Below are 22,808 nucleotides of genomic sequence, written 5' to 3'. Positions count from 1 at the left end.
CAAGACCAGGAACATTTGACAATAACCAAGAACATTTAAACTACATTAAAACCGTGATACGTTTTTTCATAACAAAAACTACATAAAACAGAACAAGAAGCTTAAAGCCACAACCGACCATCACTAAGATCAGTTCACTAGAAAAGCCATTCTTGATGTTGTTCCAATAACGTACCTTTTCTTTCTGATGGCTTCCAATAAGCAATAGAAGGCCTCCTATAGTAATGCTAGTGATCACCACCTGAGAGCTCCACTCTTTCACTAATTATTTACCTGACAATAATAACGACAAGAAGAACAACATGAGAACAAGAACAACATGAGAACAAGAACACATTTATATCATCAAAAGTACAGACATAACACAACCAACAACAACAAACAAAGTTCAAAGTAGACAGGAAAAAAACACAGAGTAATTCATAACAAAGCAGACAAGCTTTTGGTACCTGATTCTAAAATTCTATATCAAGCTTTTGGTATCTGATTCTCTAATCTTAGGTTGAGAAGAGAAGATACACATAACCCAACTGATTGAGAAGCATCTATGAATCTTACCACACAAACAAAACAACAAATAATTTACCTTACGATCTGACTCAGCTGTTTCAATTCGACTTAGATGCATCCTGTTTTCGGGAGCAACAGAGAGAGATCGATAGAGAACAGAAATAAATAAAGTCAGCCACTTTTTTTCAACCAAATCATAATCCCAACACAATCACAAAACAACAAGGATTTTACCTTTCGATTCGACTCAGATGGATACGGTTTTCGTGATCAACAGAGAGAGAGATAGAGAACGAAAAGAAACAAAGTCAGCGTTTTTTTTTCCTTCTAAAAATCCAAATACAATCACAAAACAACAAAGCTTTTATCTATCAATTCTCAAAACAGATGCTTGATTCGACACAGATGCATACGATTTTCGTAATCGGCAGAGAGAGAGAGACAGAGAACCAATCATTGCTATGCTTTGCGGTAGTGCCGGAAACGGATTCGAAGGTTTCTGAGGACGAAACGGGCGGGATCACCACCGTCGGGATTCTCGGTGAGTTTGGACCCGTCGAGGCAGAAAGAGGCGAGGCTGAAAGTCCGAGTCACCACAGGCTCCAATCCTGAGTCATCGGTCATACTCCTGCCATGGCTTCTTCTTCCTTCTTCCTTCTTCGCGAATAAACGAGAGAGAGAGAAAGAGTCACGACACATGTCCAAGAAGCAACGTTGCTTCTCGTGCTTAATTAGGGGCCGTCGCTTCTGCTTTCTTCTATTTTTTATTTTCTTTTAGTTGTAATTATATTAAGCAACGTCATTAAGCTACGGCGATAAACATGCTCTAACGCACCTGATGATCGCTGTCTTTTGGCAAGACGCAAAAGCTCCCCGAAGAGAATCCATAACAACAACAGCGCAGAAGAAGAAGTCGAAATTGGAATTGGAAACTCAAATCTCGATTTTTTTTTTTCTGAAAACCCTAAACAGTTCCGATCGGCTATGACTTACGCATCTCGTATCATCATTCATTCCAAGAAGGTACCTACCTGATTCTCATTTTCTGTGCCGTTTTGATCGTTTTCTACTTCTTCCGTTGATCGTCGTTTCTTCGTTTTTGATTCATTCATTTTACGCTTCCAAGTGTTGATGATCTTTATTGTTCTAGTCCAATCGATTGTTTTAATTTGGATTTGACAGCTTAAACATGTCTCCACTTTACTTCGGCGTGAGCATGCTGTGGCAGTCCGTGGCTTCTCCAACAGCAGTACTCTCACTGCAAGACAAGGTTAATTTAACTCTCCTCTTCATTACATGATCATATAATTGAAAGTGTATATGTTTTGAGTTTATATATGCCTGTTGCTTCAGTGTTTTCTGTTTTTGCCTCTTCAGATATGCTCAAGACTACTCGTCTGTCTTATTCCCCGTTAGAGAGAATTTCTATATGTCGTGCCAGCACTGTAAAGCCCCTTGCTCTTCAGTTTCCTTTTCTCGTCTACATCATGTCTAATAGCATAATCCTCTGTGTTTTTCTTTAGTGGTGATGTCATTAAATGTGTTATATAGGTACCAATGCCTAGTGGTATTTCAACAATGACAGGGCCATCATTTTTTAGAGAGTATATGAGGTAAGTTACTCCTCTAAATCCGTTTGCCAAAGTGCATACTTCTTGCTGCATAACAGTAACCTTCTTTTGTTTGCGTATCAGCTCCCAGATGCGATCACTACGAGGGTTTTCATCTGGTTCAGGTAGTTGGTTCTTCGTCCCGAGTTTATTTTTTATTCTTGTAACTTTCACCTTACTATTGTAGTCTTGTATATCAGTATATGCTAGCTATGTAGCTGTTCAACGACATCTAACGTGTTTATCACAGAATTTCAATTACGGCAACTGTGTGTACTACATAGTGAGTTCGTGTAACTGTGTGAATTTTTTTTTTTTTTTTTTTTTCCGACTAGTGTGAATTTTATTTCTAACTGGAAAAAACTAGTGGTTTAACTTTGTTTTTGTGTCTTTTGCGACCATCATGTTTCTGTTACACTCATTGTCCGTTTTACCAAGAGCTTCTGCATCTGTTTCAGATCTTCCTCCTCACCAAGAGATCGGAATGCCTTCTCTTTCGCCAACAATGACTGAGGCATGGACCTCCGATTACTTCCTCACTACAAGTTTAATATCTTTATACTAAAGCTATCTGTCCAAACTTCAGGGTAACATTGCCAGGTGGCTGAAGAAAGAAGGTGATAAAGTCGCTCCCGGTGAAGTGCTTTGTGAAGTTGAAACTGTAATGTTAATTTAGATTGAATCTCTTCTTTGTTCATACTATTATGCCAGGAATATAACACTAATATCAATCTATATTATTTTAGGACAAAGCAACCGTTGAAATGGAATGCATGGAAGAGGGTTATCTCGCTAAGATACTGAAGGAGGAGGGGGCAAAAGCAATTCAAGTTGGGGAGGTATGAAGATCTGTTTATTATCATGGGCTGCCATGATTTTTATGATTTTTTGAACTCTACGCTCCCTTTTTGTGACTGGGAGTTGAAGAAATTATGCATCAAAAATTGGCAAAGATCTTTGTTGTCATTTGTAGAATTATATATAAATCGTTGTCTTTGTCCGAGTAGGTGATTGCTATCACAGTAGAAGAGGAAGAAGATATTCAAAAGTTTAAAAATTACACCCCATCATCTGATACTAGTCCCGCTGCTCCTGAAGCAAAACCAGCTCCTTCCCCACCAAAGGAAGAGAAGGTAGAGAAGCCAGCTAGTGCTCCTGAAGCCAAGACTTCCAAGCCAAGCTCTGCTCCTTCAGAAGATCGTATTTCTGCTAGTCCTCTTGCAAAAAAGCTGGCTGAGGATAATAGTGTTAGTTTCCAAAACATACTACTAAAGCTCTTGTGGTTAATCTCTGTGCTCTAAGTTATCTCCAACTTGTCCCTTGAAAATATTAGGTACCGCTTTCAAGCATCAAAGGAACAGGTCCTGAAGGACGGATAGTGAAGGCTGATGTCGAAGAGTTCTTAGGTAACATAACTCCTTTTCTCTTTCCCTCTCCCTACATTGTCCTCCGAGTCATTCTTTTCTCCATTAGCAGTATTTACACAATCGCTGTTTCCTAATACATCTTCATGTGGTACAGCTTCACGCGGAAAAGAAACTACTGCCAAGCCTCCCAAGCCCACCGATTCAAAGGTTCCAGCTCTGGACTATGTCGACATCCCTCACACTCAGATACGAAAGGCAAATACCTATACAACCTTATATCATGATTACTTGTCTGATTTCTTGATTTCTTCAACCCTATATTTCTCTATGTTTTCTAATATGGGCCAAATATCCCTAGTTCAAGTATTCTGAAATCTGTTTCTTGTATGATTTTGACAGGTCACAGCCTCACGTTTGGCATTCTCAAAGCAAACTATTCCCCACTACTACTTGACCGTGGATACATGTGTTGACAAATTGATGGGGTAAGTATTATGTTTCAGATGATGTATTTTGATTCGACCAGTGGATGCTAGACATAGCTATTTTTATACGCAGTCTTAGGAGTCAACTGAATTCATTTCAAGAGGCTTCAGGCGGGAAACGTATATCTGTAAATGATCTTGTTATTAAGGTACATTTTACTTCTGTTTGTGAAAGCAAAGCCAAATCAAACCTCTGTTTCTATCCGTTATGAAATATTTTCTTATTTGAAATTTGCAGGCTGCTGCATTGGCTCTACGGAAAGTTCCTCAGTGCAATAGTTCATGGACAGACGAATACATCCGCCAGTAAGTGGATTTTGCTGCTTCACATGTTCATGACAACTTTGCAAATCATTTGTTGACTTCTCTCCTTACTTCTTTACAGATTTAGCAATGTGAACATCAATGTCGCAGTACAAACAGAAAATGGGCTTTACGTTCCTGTTGTCAAGGTGCGAGAGCACTCTCAATACAGTTATCAAACCTTCCCATTGCAGAAATTCCAGATTTTTAAATGACTCACTAAATCAAATGCTTAATTCCAGGACGCTGACAAGAAAGGGCTGTCTACAATTGGAGAAGAGGTTCGGTTCTTGGCTCAGAAGGCTAAAGAAAACAGCTTGAAGCCTGAAGATTACGAGGTTTGATTACGATTCTGCCACTGCTTTACTAATAATTGCTTCTACGAAAGCGAATCAGCTCAAACTGTTTCTTTTGACAGGGAGGAACATTCACAGTTTCCAACCTGGGAGGACCTTTTGGCATCAAACAGTTCTGCGCTGTCATCAATCCACCTCAAGCTGCTATTCTAGCCATCGGATCTGGTAACTACCTACACACACATGTTCCGTCTATCCATTGAAGTTTCTTCCCCTAGCTTATTGTATTGTTTTGTCTGAATCTCGAAACAGCTGAGAAGAGAGTTGTTACTGGTAGTGGTCCTGACCAATACAACGTTGCTTTCTACATGTCTGTAACACTTAGCTGTGACCACCGTGTAATAGATGGTACATATCCACGTCTATTCCTACGCCATTATTATCATCATCACATGGAAAAGGTCTAATAGTAAGTCGTTTACTTGTGCAGGTGCCATTGGAGCTGAATGGTTGAAAGCATTCAAGGGCTACATCGAGACCCCAGAGTCTATGTTGCTCTAAACTCCACACACACACACACGTCAAAGCTAAAGCTCATAAGAGCATGACATGAAATTTCTCTGGTTTAACAGTTCCTTCCAGATTTGTTCCCTTTAGCCATGTGCATGCCTTCCAAAGTTTGCTTGCTCTTGCCATTCTTTACGTTGAGTTGACAAGTTTGCTTGCTCTTGCCATTCTTTACGTTGAGTTGACAGATTTTTTTATCTCAAAATAAAATCAGGAATCCAACAAGTTGACTGTTAAATGTATTGTTGGTTTCATCATGGGATGGCATCACAATATAACCGATTTATTATTTGTTAATTATAACTAGAGATGAATGTTTAATACCATCTTAGAGCATCTCTACATATAATATAAGATCACACATTTTAGTGGTTAGTATGATGGTTAGTTGTTGAAACACATACAAAATCGCGAAATATATAAAAAAACAACTAGCCTCAAAATTTTGATGCAAATAATTTTTTTCCCTCGAGGATAGTACGATTTAGTTTGGCAAATCTTTTGTTATACTCCGTAGTTATACTATTTAACAATGTTACTAATCGAATTATTTATAAACTCAGACATGTTTTAGGAAACACTAAATTTTGAAGGTTATATCAAACTTATTTTATGTATGTGTGTGAATTAAGTACATAGATATTGTATGTAAAGAGTGGTAGATTGTTTAAAAAAAAAAAAAAGAGTGGTAGATTGTAGGTGTGTAAGAAGAGAGAATCTAGTGGGCTTCAGAAAAGAGGAGAGAAAATGAGCATGTGAAAAGAGACAGAGAAACAAACAGAGTAGTGAACAGACTTACTCTCTTCAATGAATCCAACCCTCTCTGAATATTTCTGATTCTTCACATGTCTCTCTTCTTTCTTATTTCTTAAGACTAATACCGGAACGAATTTTTAATAAAAACGACAAAAAATTTAACATTTTTTTTCAAAAAGGAAGAAAAGTACTTTCGCTTCACTTGCAAGTTGCAACCAAACAAACCTAGTCCCCCCCCCCTCTTTATCCATTGGTCTCTTCCTTGCTCTCTACTTCTCATCTAAACACCCTTTCTTCCTTCCTTATTTACCATTTTGTGACACCTAAATAACGACACCATGTTTTTCTACATAGCTCACCATGTAATTATAATTACTTTTCTTTTTTGTCAACAATTGTAAATTACAATGACCAGAATGGAAGCTACTTCCAATAACCATATAAGATACAACAAATAAGAAGCTACTACCAAGTACCAATAACAATAAAACGTACAGAAATTAAGAAAGTAACTATAAAAACTGGATTGTAGGCAAACTTTTTTACAAAATATTAAATATTTTAAGCTTTGCATATATTAGGATGTCATTATCAGTATTTCTTTAGAAGATTAATTCAACAAAGTAACAAATAAAATAACGAAATGTAGGAAAGATAATGTAAATAAGATCATCGACTCAGTATATAGGAAGTGGCACTCGAAGTGCTGGGAAAGAAATTAAATTAAAAAGGGCATCGGCTCAAAGGAAGAAAAAAAAATTGCCACCAGAAAATCAATGCACTTTATTACATACAATATATATATGGATATTTTATTTTTTTAAATAGGGGGTGTCTGATGTTATAGATGACTGTGATTTGTGAAGAGAGGAAAAAGTAGCCAGAGAGACAAGAGCATCAAGTGCTGCAGAAGAAGCAACAGAAGCACCGGGCCCGAGAGTCTCTTCAGATTTGCCAGTCTTTTATAGAACCACACTCTTCTTCCCTATCTACCTATTTGAACATTTACAATATTGGATATTTTAATGTTGTTTTGATTTTACACAACATGGCAAAACTCCTTAAAACTCTGGTCCTCATTTGACATTTAAAAAAAAATTCTTACAAATTATATATATATATATATATCTCTTTTAGATTTTATGAATGTTGTGTGATATAAATAATTCAATTAAATATTAATATAAAATCTTGTTTTGACTTTTATTTTAAAAATTCTCCATGAAAACCCTAATTTTAATTTTATTTCTAAGGTAATAGAGTGTGAATAACAGTATAGTAATCTCTATTATAGTATTATGTAATAACTTTGATCTTCTCTAACTATAAAAGTAGAGTATACATAAAAGAGGGACAGGCCTCCTGAAGAGGGAGAAGCTAGCTAGTGTACATGCAAATTGCATCCGAGGAGTATATGTTTAGAGAGAGAGTGAGATCAATCCAGAGGAAAAAGTGACAGAAAGTGGTTCTTCGTTGTCTGTCTCTGTCCTAAACTCAGGAACCCTAGCTAATCTCTGAATCCATCAAGAAAGCTACATAACCCTCTGAGGAAAAGCTAGAGAAAGAAGAAAGACGATGAACCAAAGTGGAACTAATGGGAGAACAACATACAGGCCTCCATTTACACCAACACAATGGCAAGAACTGGAGCATCAAGCCCTAATTTACAAGTACATGGTCTCAGGTGTTCCTGTCCCTCCTGAGCTCATCTTCTCCATTAGAAGAAGCTTGGACTCTTCATTGGTCTCTAGACTCATCCCTCACCAATCCAGTAAGCCCTAAACTTAATTATTATTTTTCTATTTTGTTGATTTCAATTAAGGTCTTAACTAGGGTTTTATAACAAACATCATGATAACTTTAGGTTCTTGGTTATAATTGAATGATGCAGTTGGGTGGGGATCCTACCAGATGGGATTTGGGACAAAAACAGATCCAGAACCAGGAAGATGCAGAAGAACAGATGGTAAGAAGTGGAGATGCTCAAGAGAAGCGTACCCAGATTCAAAGTACTGTGAAAAACACATGCATAGAGGGAAAAACCGTGCCAAGAAAACTCTTGATCAGAATCAGACAACTGCTCCTTTAACATCACCATCTCTCTCTTTCCCCAACAAAGACAGCCCAATAAGCCCTACCTTGTCTTCTTCTTCTTCATTTCCTTTCATTGACCTCTACAGTAGGTTTGGTGTTGGTAGTAGTAATAGTTATCCTTATCCTTCTTCACCTAAACAGCAACAAACTCTTCAGCATGCTTCTGCTTTGTCACTTCATCAAAACACTTCTACTTCTCACTTCAATGTCTTAGCTTCTGAAACTGACCACAAAGACTTCAGGTTCTGTGTCTTTTTAATTCTTGAGAATTTTGTGAACCATGCATGATCTTTAGTTATAACAGAATCTCTGTTCTAATATGGTTTCAGAAATTTTCAAGGGATTGGGGAGAGAACGTTTTTTCCAGAAGCTTCTAAAAGCTTTCAAGAGTCTCCATACCATCACCAACAAGCGTTAGCAACAGCAATGAATGATTCGTACCACGGTAGTAGCTCTGATCATCATCATCACACATACTCATCCTCATCATCATCATCTCAACATCAAGATCATCGTCAACAACAACCACAACAACAACAATGTTTCGTTTTAGGAGCCGACATGTTCAACAAACCCACAAGAACCGTCTTGACAAACACATCGAGACAAAGTGATCAAAATCAAGAAGAGGAGGAGAAAGATTCATCGGAAACAAAGAAGTCTATCCATCATTTCTTTGGTGAGGACTGGGCACAGAACAAGAATAGTTCAGATTCTTGGCTTGACCTTTCTTCCCAGTCAAGACTCGACACTGGTAATCTGCAATCTGATCCATGCTAATAGCTAGATAAATACAGTTTAACTATGCTAATAAATTAGTTCTAATTTGATTTCTCAGGAAGCTGATTAAGGCCAGATAGCATCAATGATGGGTCTGCACCAACACACACGAGTTTGACATGTTGAAGGGTCACATTTCATCTATTTCCGTGGGACACTGAGACAAGACACTGTTTTCAGAGACCCTGTATGTATACAGTTATGTATGATATTTCATTTTTCTATATGTTGTGTTTAGAGGTCGAACAAGAATAGTGATCCGACATCTATATCTGTGTGTAACTGTGTGTCTCTGGCTTTTCCAGCTATTTTTTTTCTTATCGTTTTTGATTTATTTGGATGTAGCTGAAAGAAACACTATATATATTTTGATTAGTTTCTTAGGACGCAAGCATCTTTAGTTGCTAACCTATGGAATTATTTTATTTGCAGTTACATGTGAAATAAAAAAAAAAACATAACCCCCACAAAAAGTGTGCTAAAATCTCATTTGGAAAGGGATAATAATCATGGCGTAATCTAAAGATTACTATGATTCTGGATAAACCAAACTAATGTATATTGAGACTATAGACAGGTCAAATGACGTTTATAGACTCAATTATTAAAAAGAACATATATATTTTAATCTAATTATTAAAAAGAACATATGTATATATATATATTTTATATAACTATTAAAATATTTAAAATGAAGGCATTATAGATTTGTCGTGCATCGGAAAAACAATCATATACAACTTTTGGTTGCATACTTCCATTCCATGCATGTGCTTCTTAAGCAAAAGGAACGAGGAAGAGTTTAAAGATCATGACTAATAAGTCTTGATTCATTAAGTATATAAAGCTTTTACGTGCGTATGATTACTTGGAATCATTACCAGTACTAATCGTATTCTATTCCAATATTTCATACTATATATATATAATATATAAACTTATCTATATGATGAGCATCTAAAAAAGCATGTTGCCAACGAAGATTCTGTGAGCGGAATCAGGTCCAGATCAAAACCAGCACATCATAGCTCAGTCATACCAAGCAAAAACGCGTCTTAAAACACTTTGACAGTAGGTAACAAGATCATCATCTTCTTCAACCGTGTTGTATTGTTGTTACCCGAATCTGGTCATGAAACTTTCAGAACAGCAGAAATTCCCTAACGCATACAAACAAACTACTCATGATCGATGTAGTACACAGCTCTTCAAATACGCAAAAGTTCCCACTAGCTCTAACCAAAACAAACCAGACCGCAGAGGCAGAGATGGATTATCAAATTCTTATTTCCATACGAATCTTTTATAAAGTTTGAACTTTGGAACATTAGATAAGAAGATACGGATGCACATAACCTAGATTCAGCCTTCTCAGATTCTAATATCCAAGAGCTAATCAAAGACGAATAACTCTTAAACATTATTTTCTGTTTTCAAGAGCTATTTATCACTTACAGCCTAATCGGTTCCTCCTCTACCTAAAAAGTCTCAAACGTCAAACTCATACCCGAGAGAAACTGACAAATAACCTGTTAGGATGTCTAAGAAAAGCAAAACACTATAGAACGAAACTTGAATCTTCCTATCATGCTTTGCTATGATTCTTCTCACAATAACATCATACAATATGCTACAAACAGAGGATCTGTGTACAACCCGGACTCATTTAGAGAATGTTAACAAGAATATTCAAAGTAACAAAGCTCACAAATGAAATTATATTATCGTTTTTTTTTCCTCTCACAGAATTGGACTAAAAACAATATTACATGACTTGAGAGCCACTTCTTTCTCTCGACACCTCTCTCTGTTTCACTCTAGTTAGCATCATTAGGCATGTAAATGAAAAAAAAAAACTAGACGACCGTAAAAAGAACAAAAAAATATTATAAAAAAAGAACTTTGTCAAACCCAGAATGTACCCATTTACAGAGGAAGTCTTGATAGATCCGATAAGGGGAGGGAGAAGGGCTAATGATGAAGCCTTGATGATCTCTTCTTTTAAAGTTTGTCCCTTTTGGAATAATCAGTAAGTATGTGTCATCCTTAAAAGCTGCTTTCTTTTGAAAACCAAGAAGGCAACAACGCATATCTGCAGCATCCCTGCGAACCCAGCGAACACAAGACCAACCGTCTTCCCTCTGTTTAATCCACTTTTCTCTGGCTGTTTGAAGATCCGTGGAGGCGGCGGAGGAGGCGGAGATGGCGGTCGTAGCCTCCGTGATTTGTTTCTGTTAGCAGGTGGAGGAGAAGCTAGCGCAGGCGGAGGAGGAGGAGGAGGAGGTTTTGGACTCGGCGGCGGTGGTGATGGAGAAGGCGGCGGAGGAGGAGTCAGAATGCCGACGCTGTTATGAGGCGGAGGAGAAGGAGGCGGAGGAGTCAGAATGCCAACGCTGTTTTGAGGCGGCGGAGGAGGAGGCGTGTTAGCTTGAAGAGTCGGCGAAGGAGGAGGAGGCGGTGAAAAAGTCCGGGCTTGATCTTGTTGTTGTGAATGGACAAAGAGGGAGCTGAGAATCATAGCGAGGAGTAAACAAACATTCAGAAACTCCATTAATCACCGATCCTGATTGAAAACAAAAGAAGCAAGGCGTGGCTCTCTCTTCTTCCTTTCTGTCGTTAGTCAGCGCATAGTTGAATCGGATTGTAACATGAGAGAGATAGAGAGAGGATTCGGAAGATCTGGTCAACGGAAGGAGACGATTGATTCAAGGAGAGAAATCGAGGAAATGAGTTTCTCCGTTCGTTCCTTCCTCTCCCTGTTTTCGTCGAGATGAAGCAAACCAAAGAGGGGGGTCAAGGAATCTCGAATCTGATCAAGGAAGCAAAGCAAGGATCTAGGTTTTAGATTTCTCTGTACCTCCCCCCTAAATCTAAGAATCGGATTCGATGCGGCGGGGGTCAGAGAAATATCAGAGACGGAATACGAGGAAAACTATGGCAGGAAGTAGATTCAATTTTCCGGGAAAATCCAGAGAGAGAGAGAGAGAGAGAGGGTGGCAAGTAACGGTTTAGGGCTAAATCTGGGGAGAGAGATTCGATTTTACAAGCTCTTTCTTTGCTGTAAAACTAACTGCGGATCCGATGTCAATCGCCATCATCATCCCCTGTCATCCTTCTAACATCGTAGGCTAATACACTGTTAATGGGCCTAGGCTACATAATGTTTATTTACGGCCCATTTGTATTCCTCGTCAACGGGCCTAAATACCGTTAATAGCCCGCTAAAATCTAAACGGTTCACAGAAAGCAAGATTACCATATACTCCTATTAGATTACGCTGAACTTCTCCATAGGTGATCGTTCCCGCCGCATACAACGATCGGTTTCTTTCTTGAAGCTCTTCCTTCTTTACCATCACTCTGCAAAGAAGTTAGTTACTCAGCTCCGATCATTCTCTTCTAAATATCTTTGGCTCCTAGATTCACGGCGAATCGTTTACCGTCACTCTCCCCGGCCGTGTGAATCTCAAAACGAAACCTTAATTCGCTGCGCCTGAAGCATTCGAGCTCGTCCCCTTCGGACCATTTGTTTACAGTTGCACCGGTGAGTTGTTTTCTGATCGGGATAGGGGTTTTGAGGTATCGAATAGTATTCTTAGGCTCTTAGCTCTGGATTTGTACGTTGCTCCGTTGTTCTTTCGCGTTATCCGCAAAGGTTTTTGAGAATTTGGTGATTCAGGTGACCAGTTTAGGGTTTTGATTTACTGGGGATAAGCAGTTCAATCGGTTCAATTGATGCTGATGATTGTATCAATGCCTTTTTTCTTTGCGTCGAAGCATCTTGTCCGTAGATAGCAATCATGAGTTTCAGTGGTATATAGATAGTAACAAGATTATATTGTGGGGAACACCATACTACTGCTTCGTGTAACAAGATTTATTGGGTAACAATAACTCTCTCTATCGTTCTTAGTTTTGAACAGTTTTAAGTCTGCAATGGATGAGGAAGATGGAAGCTTGAAGAGGCATTCACGTGAGAGTTTAGTGTACCTCACAAAATGTATGGTTGGGCATCTCGTGGAAGCGCATCTAACAAATGGATCGGTTTATAGTGGTATATTCCATGCTGCTCATCTGGAGAAGGATTTTGGTGAGGCTCTTGAGTCAGAAATTTTTATCCATTTTCTTAGAAAGTAGGGTACTTTACGAGGGCATTGCCATTTCTTAACTTCCAGGAATCATTCTAAAGATGGCATCCTTGATTAAAGACGGTACTTTAGGAGGGCATGAATCTGGTTCCGTGGTTGTCAGAAAGCCACCTATGAAGATATTCTATATTCCTTCAGACGAACTTGTGCAAGTTGTTGCTAAGGTGTGCTTGCTTTTTTCTGTTTAAGTTTATGTCAATGCGTTACATGGCAGGGACATTACATTGAGATTTGGTATTTTCATTCCTTTTTATCATTTATGTTGGTGTTGGGATCTCTCCGTATTGAGTGACGGCAAATTAAATCCCGTTCAGAGTGAGAAGTCGGTGGAGCTTTTGACGGATTCTTCTATATCAAAGTCTTGTCGTGCTGATCAGAGAAGAGAGCTTAACCCCTGGGTACCTGATGGTGAAGCTCCTGAGGGTCTGGATAATGTGTTTGATAAGCCTTCGAAAAGGTATATATATACATATTTTGATTTCATGTGAAAATTTGTTAGCTAGATTCTTAGGACCACGGTTTCTTATCTGAACAGTTCAGACGAGAGAATGTGGGAATGAGAAGAATCTCGATAGTAGTTCCATGAACAATCCTTTGCAAAAACGAATGGATTATTTTTGTGCTTGCACATTAGGCTGATTGTGATCTTCCTTTTGGAAAGCTTTTATCGTTCTATCTCTCTGTTGAGCTATATTTTTTTTTCATTTTTAGTGAAAGCATATAGTATATTGTGAGGAAGAGCCCTTGGTGAATGTCCATAAGATTAGGAAGATTGCGGTTTCCATATCTCTCACAACATGGCTATTTGCTGGTAGTGGGGGATGGGATCAGTTTAAGGCGAATAAGGAACTGTTTGGAGTAAAGAGCACTTTGAAAGTGGACATGTATACCACAACATTTGACAAAGGTTCTTGGACCAGAGAGCTGGAAGAGAAAGCCCTGAGGATTGCAGGAGAGATTGAGGATGAACATACCGGAGATCTTCATGTAGCAGAGGTGATTTTTGGTGGTTTGATTTGCACAACTTGATCCCTACGTTTCTGTTGTTGTTATATAACTCCAGATCTCTAATTGTTCGTGCCTGAAGGAAAGAGGCCTTCAGACTAATGAGAAATTTGATACTGACGAGGAAGCTAAATACTCAGCTGAATGTCCAGTTGATGGATTTGATGAGGAGGGCGACAAATTGCTGGACACTTGCAACGATCAGACTTTCGTTGTTTCATCTACTTCTAGTGTCCAGAATCCAGCTTCTTCTTGTGGCCAGAAGCCATCTTCTTCTAGTGGCAAGGGCTATGGGGTATGATTGATTTCTTTTTTGAAAGTAGTTTCTAGCAGAACAGTTGCTGATATTTACCATTCATTTTCAATAAGGGTGGGAGCCAGAGCTGCTCTATATCTGATGATCACGCTGGTAACCTTCCCTCTGAACAGCGGTCCAAAGATTTTGCTGTCCAAGGCAGCAGTACCAGGTCATTCTTTTGCCATAAGGCTATGGGCTTTTAAACATCAAAAATACTTCTCTCACAGTAGGAGTTTCTCTTCACATAACAGTGAGAGCCAGTTGGGTGAGCGAAGAAACAGCAATGATCCGGAGGCTGCCCACAGTAACAGAGTAAATTTCAACTCCATGTTGATTATGCATGTTTAATCAGTGACTGGGTTTGGCGTTGTTCTATTATTTTTAACATTGTTTCTTTGGCTTCCCGTTGTATTTACACAGACACCTGAGGAATCAGTTTCTGGTTATGGTCATGGAGGTATATTCTACTTCTTTCTTACACTTTTTCTATATCTGCACCCCCACTAAATTTGTTTATCCGTTTTCCTGTTCTACACGTAGAAGGCTTCTCATAGTTTTTGTCTCGGCCTGACACTAATATTTATTTTCACGTTGATCTCAACTGACTATGTACTGGCCGTCAGTAATGTTCCACTGATGATGACCTCTTTTAAAGTCGCCAAATGGAATCTAGAAGAAGTTGCTTTTGTACACAAGCAGTGGTAACATTTTAAGAAAATATTGTGTGTGTGGGATATAGATATCAAAGAAGGTGCAAATCTTGGTGGTGGTGGTGGAACCTCGGCATCGAAGACTGTTGCTGAAGAAGAAAGTCAAGTCAGTCAAGTTTCTGGTAAAACAAAATCTGAAAGCTCTTTTGGACAGTCGGCTTCTACAAGAAGTTCAGAGAGAGGACCAGCTCCGTCGACGTCAACTAGTCCTGGACTATCACGAAGCTCGTCAAGTAGTTCGTTGCCCTCATCGGAAAAGTCCATTCTTAACCCGGATGCAAAGGTTTATTTTTCTACTTTATATGTTCAAACTTGATAAAGTGTTGGTTGAACTGTGTGTTTCAATTCTTTGGTTTTGTCTACTAATCAAAAAGTCATTGGGTCTTGATCAGGAATTCAAACCATCGCAACCACCAGCTCCTGTACGGCCTCAATCTCCAATTGCAGGTGGCTCGTTCTACTACGCTGCTCCACCTGTTCAGCAAATGCCTCGAATACCAGCTGGATACGGAGTAAGTTCATTCTGTTGTATAGAGCCTAACTTTTACTTTAAAAACGAAGCAAAAGTCGCTAAAACTCTCGCCATGTGAAAAAAGTTGCAGATCATTGGGTCTGATCAGGGATTCAAACCATCGCGACCACCAGCTCCTGTACGGCCTCAATCTCCAATTGCAGGTGGCTCATTCTACTACGCTGCTCCACCTGCACCAGTTCAGCAAATGCCTCTAATGCCTCTAATGCCTGCTGGTTACGGAGTAAGTTCATTGTGTTGTATAGAGCCTAACTTTTACTTTAAAAAACAAAGCAAAAGTCGCCTAAAACTCTCGCCATGTGAAAAAAGTTGCAGATTCAACCGCAATATCCTGAACAACAGCAGCTGCTTCGTTATCCTGGCCACGAGTATCCTGAAACCTATTATCCTCCAAAAGCACCACCACAGGTATGATGACACTAACAACATACCAAAATAAGTACATAAATATTAACGAAATTAGAAAAAGAAGTTTAATGGTGATGGAGTTGTTGTGATGTTTTAGTATAAGCAGTGGCAGCAGATGATGATGCAAGGACAGCAGCCTAGGCCGCCGCCTCCTCCTTACCACCAGCCGGTTATTGCCAATTCCTATCTTCTTTATCCTTTTTTTCTTTGGTTTTTGGTTTTTGGATACTGAGATCTCTTAGCTTTCTCGATGTGTGTGTGTGTGTGTGTACAGGGAAATCCACATAATCAAGGATGAGAGTAATAACCAGATGGTGATGATGTTGTTTCTCTGTGAAGGACTTGAACGAACTAACCAACCCTCTGTTTTGGTTTATGCTCTTTTTTCTACTTTTCTTAGCCAATTCCTGGAACCATTTTCTCCTTTTTAGATTTCCCCCATTGGGATGTTAATGTCTCTTGTTATAGGAAAAAAAAGAACATAAACAAGGAATGTTATAGGAGTTGTACTCTCATGATTCCAGGTCCCCCATTGGGACCATCTACTTGTACTCTCATGAATTTGAAGATATACATATTTTAGAGTTTTGGTCATTCTCATGTCAATTAACTGCGTATGTGATATAGAAATTGCTGAATTTTTAAGGTTCTTTTATAGAAAATTAATATAAAAAAGGAATGTTATACTCTTTTCCAGCTTAGATTTGAATGAACAGAACCATTGTTATTTACAACAATATACGCATAGGACTAAACTAACACTGAGAGAGGAACTAATCAGCTTTCCTATCCAACCATGGTCCCAGGGCGAGGGCGAGGGCGAGAAAACGCCGAGTGCTCGTTCATACATCCGTTGAATCTCTATTCTATATTTAGTCAGAGTCTCATCAGGAATTGGTGGAGTCATCAGCTCCACCAAAGGGAAATCGGCCAATTCATACTTCAACAGAGGGTCGCGGTCCCGATCAGTACATGCACACGGACTCTGTGCTAAAACATACATCAACACTTAATATATTCAAATTTCATACACGAACATAGATATTTAGATCTATTCATACATTGACCATTTTTCCGTTAGTCAAACCGTAACGACTGCTTACGTAGATTAAACGGTTGCTTATGTGGCTTTTATATTTTTAATTAATTAATAAAAAAAAATTAAAATCTGTAGATGGAGGGAATCGTACCTGGGTCCATATCACAGCAAGCAATTAACTCGACCACTGTGCCAAACCAAATTGATTGTAATACTATATGTTGTCTCTTATATATATTTAACATGTTTTATCATATCTAAATATGTTCATGCTCCTTGTTATGTGTTTTAATTATAAAGGATTTCAACAAAAATATATAAATTCTAAGTAATTATGTTTAATTAACTAAATTATTGTTATTGTGCTTTTGAAATTTTGAAAATCAAAAAGTATTTTTTGATTTAAAAAATGATTTCGAAATGATTTTTTATTTTATATTTTTTTTATTTCTATTCCAGATTATTTCACACTAGGTACTCAAATTTTTTTTAGTAAAAAAACATTTTAGAAATGATTTTTAAAAAATGAAAATGCTTTTTGATTTTTAAAGTTTTTATGGTGAAATTTTTAATTCTTTAAAACCCAATAAAAATAATTAAGTTAATCAAACATAATTACTTAGAATTTATATATTTTTTTGAACTAATTCTAAATAATTTAAACTCATAACAAAGAGTATGAACATATCTATATGATAAACATATTAGAGATAAATAGGACACAATAGGTAGTACCACAAATAATCTAGTTTGGTTTGTTGTACTTCTAATCCAAATTATTTGTAGTATTACCTAGTGTTTTTTTTAATTATATTTAATATTTTTTATCATATAAGAAATCAAAAAACTAAATTAAAAATCATTTTCGAAATTTTTTAAAAAAATCGAAAATGCTTTTTTGATTTTAATTTTTTTTTAATTTGAAATTTTCAAAAACACAATAACAATAATTAGTTTAACTAAACATAATTACTTAGAATTTATATATTTTGTTGAACTAATTCTAGATAGTTACTTAAAACACATAACAAGGAGTATGAATATATTTGGATATGATAAAACATGTTAAATATATATAAGACACAACATGTAGTATTACAAACAATTTGGTTTGGCACAGTGGTCGAGTTAATTCTTTGCTGTGCTCTAGACCCAGGTTCGATTCCTTCCATCTACAGACTTTAATTTTTTTATTAATTAATTAAAATATAAAAGCCACATAAGCATCCGTTTAATCCACGTAAGCAGTCGTTGCAGTTTGACTAACGGAAAAATGGTCAATGTATGAATAGACTTAAATATCTATGTTCGTGTATGAAATTTGAATATATTAAATGTTGATGTATGTTTTAGCACAGGGTTCGTGTGCATGTATTGATCGGGACCGCAACCCTCTGTTGAAGTATGAATTGGCTGATTTCCCCTCCACCAAATCATCCATATTCAACTTCCACTTCAGGTCACTGGTCCAGCCTCGGCCTTAGTTCACTATAATTTGTTGGTGTAATTTTATATCCAACGATCTAGTAAACAAAATAGCGTCTTTGTTTGCTAAGTGTTTGCCAACATCCCAGCTTTTTTCTTTAAAGCTTCTTCAAACCCAATTCCAAGATTTGTAAAACAACTTGCCATTTTAAAAATAAGTAAAACAGATCAGAAGACAAAAGTACAAACATATTAGTACTACTTTTTGTAATAAATTCTTCAAGAATGAAAAATGAGACCTACATAAATCTCCCCTAAACCAGCATATCTCCTCCATCCACACACCCAAAGGGCTCTCTCCTCATAAAACTTGCGAGCCAAAGCAGAGCATCAAAGCCAATAATTATTAGGGCTTTAATCAAAGTCAAGAAACTCCATTCTCTTCCTCATTGTTCCTCTCAGCTCACTTGCCTCCCTCTCCACTTTCTGCGCCTGCACCAGAGCACACATATCAGCAAAACCACATCACAAATTATTTTAGTTTGCTAATTAATTCGTGTTTCAGAGTATGTGATCTTATGTCTTACCCTCTTAATCTCGGTCTCTGAGACGCGAACCATATGTGGAGGAAGCTCCTCTCTCTCTGTGTCCTAACACATGGTTTAAGGCCCAAAATCAGTAAAAACAGAAAACACACAAAAGTGAGACTAACAACAAAAGAACAAGGAGATGTCTTACCATCTCACCAATGAGAACAACATTCTCTCCACGGATTACATAGAGGCCTAAAGGAATGTCGCAGTATTGGTCACCTACAATGACCCTTTCGCAAGCACCTTCTAGAACCGCATTGGCTGTGCATTAACAGCGAATGACTTTTAGTCTCTCCCCCCCACTACTAACACTTATCATAAACATAGAAGAATGAAAAAAAAGAACAGAGAATACCAAATTGATCAAAAGAACGGAGCGTTCCCATTAGCTTTCTACCATCTCTAAGTAGCACAAGTATCTTTCCTGCAAAATCATTAAGAGCAGAGCCAACATCCATAAGTAACTGATGCAAAACGATTCATACTTTGAAGAGCAAATGAAGATGAAAATAAACCCATATCCCTAAAGTAAAGATTAAGAACCTAGAAACCTGAACTTGAGCCAGCCGACAGTGAATCATATTCAAAACATGTGATATTATTATATACTTGTAACGTTTGAAATCAAGAATGAACCGTCAATGCCATCATATTCGACATCGTACATGCTAGAAGCTTAACAACAATAATCAATCAATGAACAGTGAATTGACCAAACTAATAAACTAAAACCTTGGAAGATTCAATCTCATAAGCAATGAGAAACTCTCTTTGCCACTATACAACATCGCAATAAATAAATAAACTTTGAATCAGGTAGATGAAATTAAGTAACTAGTTATCAATGAGTACTCAAAATCTAACACTTAATATAATAGTTTGCTAACATTAAGCTCTCAGATACTCTTAGAGCTATAACACCATATATACTTGGTACTTTATAAATTCATAAGGTTGAACGAATCTGTAAAACAGAGAGAGAGAGGGATTACTATCGAGATAACTGGCGAGTGAAGTTGAAAGGTAAATATCTTCAGGACCAGCCCAAGACATCGTTACTGACTCTTATCCCCTCGAAATTGAACTAAAGTTTCCGTTTTTATGAGAAAAACAACACAACCGATAACGTTCCCAGATTCCCCTTGAAGAGATAGGATTGGCTGAATCCAGCAGAGGAGGCAGTAGCTGTCAGATGAATCGAAAATCGACAGAAAGCCAAAAATCTAGGTTTAGGGTTTTGAGTGAGTGAAACTTTAGGAATCGATTAAAAAAGGTTGAGGCTTTCTACTCAAGATCGAAACACACGGACACGTGTTCGTCAGAAAAAAAAAAAAAACAGATTCGATCGGATCGAACTTGGATGAGAAAATCGTTGTGGAAAATTCACGCGAGAGCTAATCTGACACCACTTGGGGTTCATAAAGATCTTTATTTTCGTTTTAATAGAGCAAGGGTAAATCTGTCATTAGACTATAAAAATCAGTCAGACCGAACTTACCAATTACATTACACGCATGGGTGGGGTCCCACATTACAAGTTCGTGTCAGAAAAAGTGGGGCCATGGTATCTGTGGGATCAATGGCGTCTTTCATATATGGGCTTGGGCCTGTATTTGGGTTATCACCAAGATGAAGAAAGCATAACAAGGAGTATCATTAGCTGTCATTGAGTCTTTGGGATCCAACACATTGCCTGGTCTGTCTGCAGCTGACCTATTAGCATATGAGAGACAGTTGGCAGTAAGCAATATGGCTTTAAGGCAGGCAGCCCATGAAATCAATGCAGCTTGGAGCCACTGCAGCCATGTATGACGGTGGTTTTCAGAATGTAGCTGCGGCGCAGCAGCTCATGTTCTACCAGTACTAAACCAGCAACTTGTTTGTGTATGTCTGTCTTCTTCTCACTTAATTTACCTATATAAAGTTTAATCAGCAGTTGTATGCTTCGCTGTGGATTGTATGACAAACAAAATTACATTTAAAAAAAGGGAATCTGATATCCATATTATGTGATATGACATAAACACAACAAACAGACAAAAAGACAATACAGATGAATGAATCAGTCTGTCTCTAACCGAGCAATGTAGGTGTCATAGTAACTCCCAGCTTTCTCAAGATCTCCGAGCTCAGTGTAACAATCTGCAATAGCTCCATAAGCTTCAGTGCTTCCAGAATCTTCTCCTTCCCTATTCGAGATGGCAAGAACCATGTTGTGATACTGTATAGCATCTCTATACTTCCCTTGACGTTGCAGCGAAGCGCCTAAGCCTCTGGCAGCTTTCTTCTCTTCGATGGGGTCTCCTAGACTCTGGGCAAGCTCCAGAGCAATCTTGAACTCCGAAAAAGCTTTCTCTAGCTCTTGATTCCTCAGAAAGGTCTTGCCCGTCTTCAGCTTGGAGATCAACTCTTGTTTCTTTGGGTCCACAATGATCTCACTCTCTGGTGGGATTCTAGCTCCTACCGGTGCGTAACTTAACCCTGGGGCGTAAGACTCGATTTTGGCTTGTCTCCTAAGGGCTGTGTTGATCTGTCGTAGCTGTTCGTTCAGCCTCTGTAACTCCCCTTTCCTCTGCCGAGCAAGTAACCCTGGATGATAGTGGCAACAAAACCCCCATTTGAGGACAGTTCGTAGAAGCATATATACTGAAAGAAAGAAAGAGAACCTCCAACAGTGGCGCCAACAAGTGCGACAAGCAACAAAAGAGGCATGTTGAAGACGGAACTCTCAGGAGGCTCGCATATGTCAGCAGACAAGGCTTGGAGAGGTGTACCAATGAGAAGGGAGTTTGTAAACAACACTGCCATCACAGGTAACTTGAGCCTCCCAAATCCCTGCGAACGAACAATCGATGTCTAAAAGGCTTACTTACTATATCACAAGGGTAAACTTGACAAGAGAGTCAAGCAATGTACTGGTGGTATTCAAAGAAGATGGATATGGCTGGGCAAACCATACCTCAAAAGCTGATAACTTGTCAAAACTTTGCAGGGTTGGAGATGGTGTTTGTAAGAAGAGTCCCTTGCTTTCAGGCTCATTGGGCTTCTTGGTAGACAAAAGTTTAATCTTGGAGATAAGATGATGTGAGGAGTAGCCAATAGATTTAGCTAACTTGTTCCCAGTCTCTGAACAAGTTATGCATAAAAAACCATCAAATCAAAAAGTTGTAAATAAGAATACAAATGAGAACCACAACTTTATAATCTGAAATCAAGAAATCAAGCTGGAGTATGTTTACAAAACATGCTTACTTACTATACACCAATGTCATCTAATATGGCAAAATTCTGGAAAAATAAATAGCTTTGATCTGCTTACTAATACTAACAAAGCAACAGAGAATCTGAACTGAGTGAAACGATGAACTAACCTGAACTTCGTGAATTTTCGTGCGGCAGAGTACGGACGCCGGAAGTATGGGAGAAGGAGGAGCAACACCGGATAATCGCCATCGCCGCCATCTCTGAGGATGTCTTTAAACCCGCTTCAGCTCGCCAGTGATGACGTTTTTGAGCTTTATTTATCCAAAAAAATAAAATAATAATAATTAATTAATTTCATTATCAGTGACTGCCCCCATTGTTTCATTTAATTACACCTATGCCTTGAAAACGCGGCGTTTTATGCAGCTTTTGCCCATTCCATGAGAACTTTGTGTTCAGTATTCAAGTACACAAATAGAATCAGTTCCCAAGATTATATTCCTTCCAGCTAAACCGAAGCATCAAGTGCACTAGAGCCCAGCCCATGGATTCAAGTCCTGAATCTTTTCAAAAAAAAAAAAAACTGGTAATCTTTTACTTTACATAGAACATTATTAGATCAAGCTTTACTCACAGGTTGCAGTACCAAACAAGGCTTAGGAACGTTTTACACACCAT

General features: G+C 38.1%; 6 protein-coding genes and 1 long non-coding RNA gene across 11 annotated transcripts; 3 read left to right on the top strand and 4 right to left on the bottom strand.

Annotated features, from left to right (window-relative positions):
- Positions 1-25: 25 nt before the first annotated feature.
- LOC130495095 (uncharacterized) lies at positions 26-1,531 on the bottom strand. The gene is made up of 2 exons (XR_008934374.1): positions 587-1,531; positions 26-273 (listed from the first exon to the last, which is right to left on the bottom strand). It is a non-coding gene; the product is annotated as an uncharacterized LOC130495095 (long non-coding RNA).
- LOC108859807 (dihydrolipoyllysine-residue acetyltransferase component 2 of pyruvate dehydrogenase complex, mitochondrial-like) lies at positions 1,464-5,395 on the top strand. The gene is made up of 19 exons (XM_018633717.2): positions 1,464-1,533; positions 1,693-1,780; positions 1,888-1,955; positions 2,062-2,123; positions 2,205-2,245; positions 2,579-2,634; positions 2,707-2,781; positions 2,867-2,959; positions 3,128-3,367; positions 3,454-3,526; positions 3,642-3,742; positions 3,887-3,972; positions 4,046-4,121; positions 4,211-4,278; positions 4,358-4,424; positions 4,518-4,613; positions 4,694-4,796; positions 4,884-4,979; positions 5,062-5,395. Exons 1-19 carry the CDS (start codon positions 1,495-1,497, stop codon positions 5,130-5,132), a joined length of 1,599 nt encoding a protein of 532 aa, XP_018489219.1. The 5' UTR covers positions 1,464-1,494; the 3' UTR covers positions 5,133-5,395.
- Positions 5,396-7,056: 1,661 nt separating this feature from the next.
- LOC108860992 (growth-regulating factor 5-like) lies at positions 7,057-9,151 on the top strand. Its single transcript, XM_018634826.2, has 4 exons — positions 7,057-7,665; positions 7,786-8,230; positions 8,318-8,742; positions 8,827-9,151. Exons 1-4 carry the CDS (start codon positions 7,470-7,472, stop codon positions 8,832-8,834), a joined length of 1,074 nt encoding a protein of 357 aa, XP_018490328.1. The 5' UTR covers positions 7,057-7,469; the 3' UTR covers positions 8,835-9,151.
- Positions 9,152-10,412: 1,261 nt separating this feature from the next.
- On the bottom strand, positions 10,413-11,837 carry LOC108858930 (uncharacterized). The gene has a single exon (XM_018632782.2). It carries the CDS (start codon positions 11,317-11,319, stop codon positions 10,795-10,797), a length of 525 nt encoding a protein of 174 aa, XP_018488284.1. The 5' UTR covers positions 11,320-11,837; the 3' UTR covers positions 10,413-10,794.
- Positions 11,838-11,865: 28 nt separating this feature from the next.
- LOC130495169 (polyadenylate-binding protein-interacting protein 4-like) lies at positions 11,866-16,463 on the top strand. 5 transcript variants are annotated; one of them, XM_056986403.1, is made up of 15 exons: positions 11,866-12,312; positions 12,692-12,858; positions 12,944-13,080; positions 13,231-13,373; positions 13,732-13,912; positions 14,004-14,216; positions 14,291-14,388; positions 14,471-14,531; positions 14,640-14,676; positions 14,959-15,212; positions 15,322-15,441; positions 15,526-15,684; positions 15,771-15,869; positions 15,967-16,038; positions 16,144-16,463. In XM_056986403.1, the coding sequence occupies exons 2-15, from the start codon at positions 12,705-12,707 to the stop codon at positions 16,165-16,167; spliced, it is 1,752 nt and encodes a 583-aa protein (XP_056842383.1). In that variant the 5' UTR covers positions 11,866-12,312; positions 12,692-12,704; the 3' UTR covers positions 16,168-16,463. The 5 variants fall into 5 exon arrangements, with proteins under 5 accessions (XP_056842383.1, XP_056842386.1, XP_056842384.1 ...); XM_056986406.1 differs by having other exon boundaries at positions 12,682-12,858; positions 13,837-13,912; XM_056986404.1 differs by having other exon boundaries at positions 12,682-12,858; positions 15,532-15,684.
- A 2,057-nt stretch (positions 16,464-18,520) lies between these two features.
- LOC130512895 (sm-like protein LSM1B) lies at positions 18,521-20,344 on the bottom strand. The gene is made up of 5 exons (XM_057011361.1): positions 19,919-20,344; positions 19,282-19,350; positions 19,072-19,187; positions 18,921-18,983; positions 18,521-18,825 (listed from the first exon to the last, which is right to left on the bottom strand). The coding sequence occupies exons 1-5, from the start codon at positions 19,977-19,979 to the stop codon at positions 18,748-18,750; spliced, it is 387 nt and encodes a 128-aa protein (XP_056867341.1). The 5' UTR covers positions 19,980-20,344; the 3' UTR covers positions 18,521-18,747.
- A 537-nt stretch (positions 20,345-20,881) lies between these two features.
- LOC108856826 (protein FLUORESCENT IN BLUE LIGHT, chloroplastic) lies at positions 20,882-22,458 on the bottom strand. The gene is made up of 4 exons (XM_018630719.2): positions 22,298-22,458; positions 21,886-22,052; positions 21,593-21,761; positions 20,882-21,515 (listed from the first exon to the last, which is right to left on the bottom strand). The coding sequence occupies exons 1-4, from the start codon at positions 22,386-22,388 to the stop codon at positions 20,989-20,991; spliced, it is 954 nt and encodes a 317-aa protein (XP_018486221.1). The 5' UTR covers positions 22,389-22,458; the 3' UTR covers positions 20,882-20,988.
- Between the last annotated feature and the right edge of the window lie 350 nt (positions 22,459-22,808).

The sequence above is a fragment of the Raphanus sativus genome, chromosome 5 (assembly GCF_000801105.2).
Source record: "Raphanus sativus cultivar WK10039 chromosome 5, ASM80110v3, whole genome shotgun sequence".
In the NCBI taxonomy this organism is placed as follows: domain Eukaryota; kingdom Viridiplantae; phylum Streptophyta; class Magnoliopsida; order Brassicales; family Brassicaceae; genus Raphanus; species Raphanus sativus.
Note: the sequence above shows the minus strand (reverse complement) of the source record. Positions and strands in the feature narration are given on the sequence as shown.

Bases quoted from the DNA above. Each gene is read 5' to 3' on its own strand.
- LOC108859807 (XM_018633717.2), top strand. From the start codon at position 1,495: ATGACTTACGCATCTCGTATCATCATTCATTCCAAGAAG. The intron at 2,782-2,866 runs GTAATGTTAATT...ATATTATTTTAG, and splicing joins TGCTTTGTGAAGTTGAAACT to GACAAAGCAACCGTTGAAAT. The intron at 2,960-3,127 runs GTATGAAGATCT...TTGTCCGAGTAG, and splicing joins AAGCAATTCAAGTTGGGGAG to GTGATTGCTATCACAGTAGA.
- LOC108860992 (XM_018634826.2), top strand. From the start codon at position 7,470: ATGAACCAAAGTGGAACTAATGGGAGAACAACATACAGGCCTCCATTT. The intron at 7,666-7,785 runs GTAAGCCCTAAA...TGAATGATGCAG, and splicing joins ACTCATCCCTCACCAATCCA to TTGGGTGGGGATCCTACCAG. The intron at 8,231-8,317 runs GTTCTGTGTCTT...ATATGGTTTCAG, and splicing joins ACTGACCACAAAGACTTCAG to AAATTTTCAAGGGATTGGGG.
- LOC108858930 (XM_018632782.2), bottom strand. From the start codon at position 11,319: ATGGAGTTTCTGAATGTTTGTTTACTCCTCGCTATGATTCTCAGCTCC.
- LOC130495169 (XM_056986403.1), top strand. From the start codon at position 12,705: ATGGATGAGGAAGATGGAAGCTTGAAGAGGCATTCACGTGAGAGTTTA. The intron at 14,532-14,639 runs GTAAATTTCAAC...GTATTTACACAG, and splicing joins AGGCTGCCCACAGTAACAGA to ACACCTGAGGAATCAGTTTC. The intron at 14,677-14,958 runs GTATATTCTACT...TGTGGGATATAG, and splicing joins TTCTGGTTATGGTCATGGAG to ATATCAAAGAAGGTGCAAAT.
- LOC130512895 (XM_057011361.1), bottom strand. From the start codon at position 19,979: ATGTCTTGGGCTGGTCCTGAAGATATTTACCTTTCAACTTCACTCGCC. The intron at 19,351-19,918 runs GTAATCCCTCTC...ATGATTTTGCAG, and splicing joins ACTCGCCAGTTATCTCGATA to GAAAGATACTTGTGCTACTT. The intron at 18,984-19,071 runs GTAAGACATCTC...ACCATGTGTTAG, and splicing joins TTGTTCTCATTGGTGAGATG to GACACAGAGAGAGAGGAGCT.
- LOC108856826 (XM_018630719.2), bottom strand. From the start codon at position 22,388: ATGGCGGCGATGGCGATTATCCGGTGTTGCTCCTCCTTCTCCCATACT. The intron at 22,053-22,297 runs GTTAGTTCATCG...TAACTTGTTCAG, and splicing joins CGAAAATTCACGAAGTTCAG to AGACTGGGAACAAGTTAGCT. The intron at 21,762-21,885 runs GTATGGTTTGCC...GTTCGTTCGCAG, and splicing joins ACAAGTTATCAGCTTTTGAG to GGATTTGGGAGGCTCAAGTT.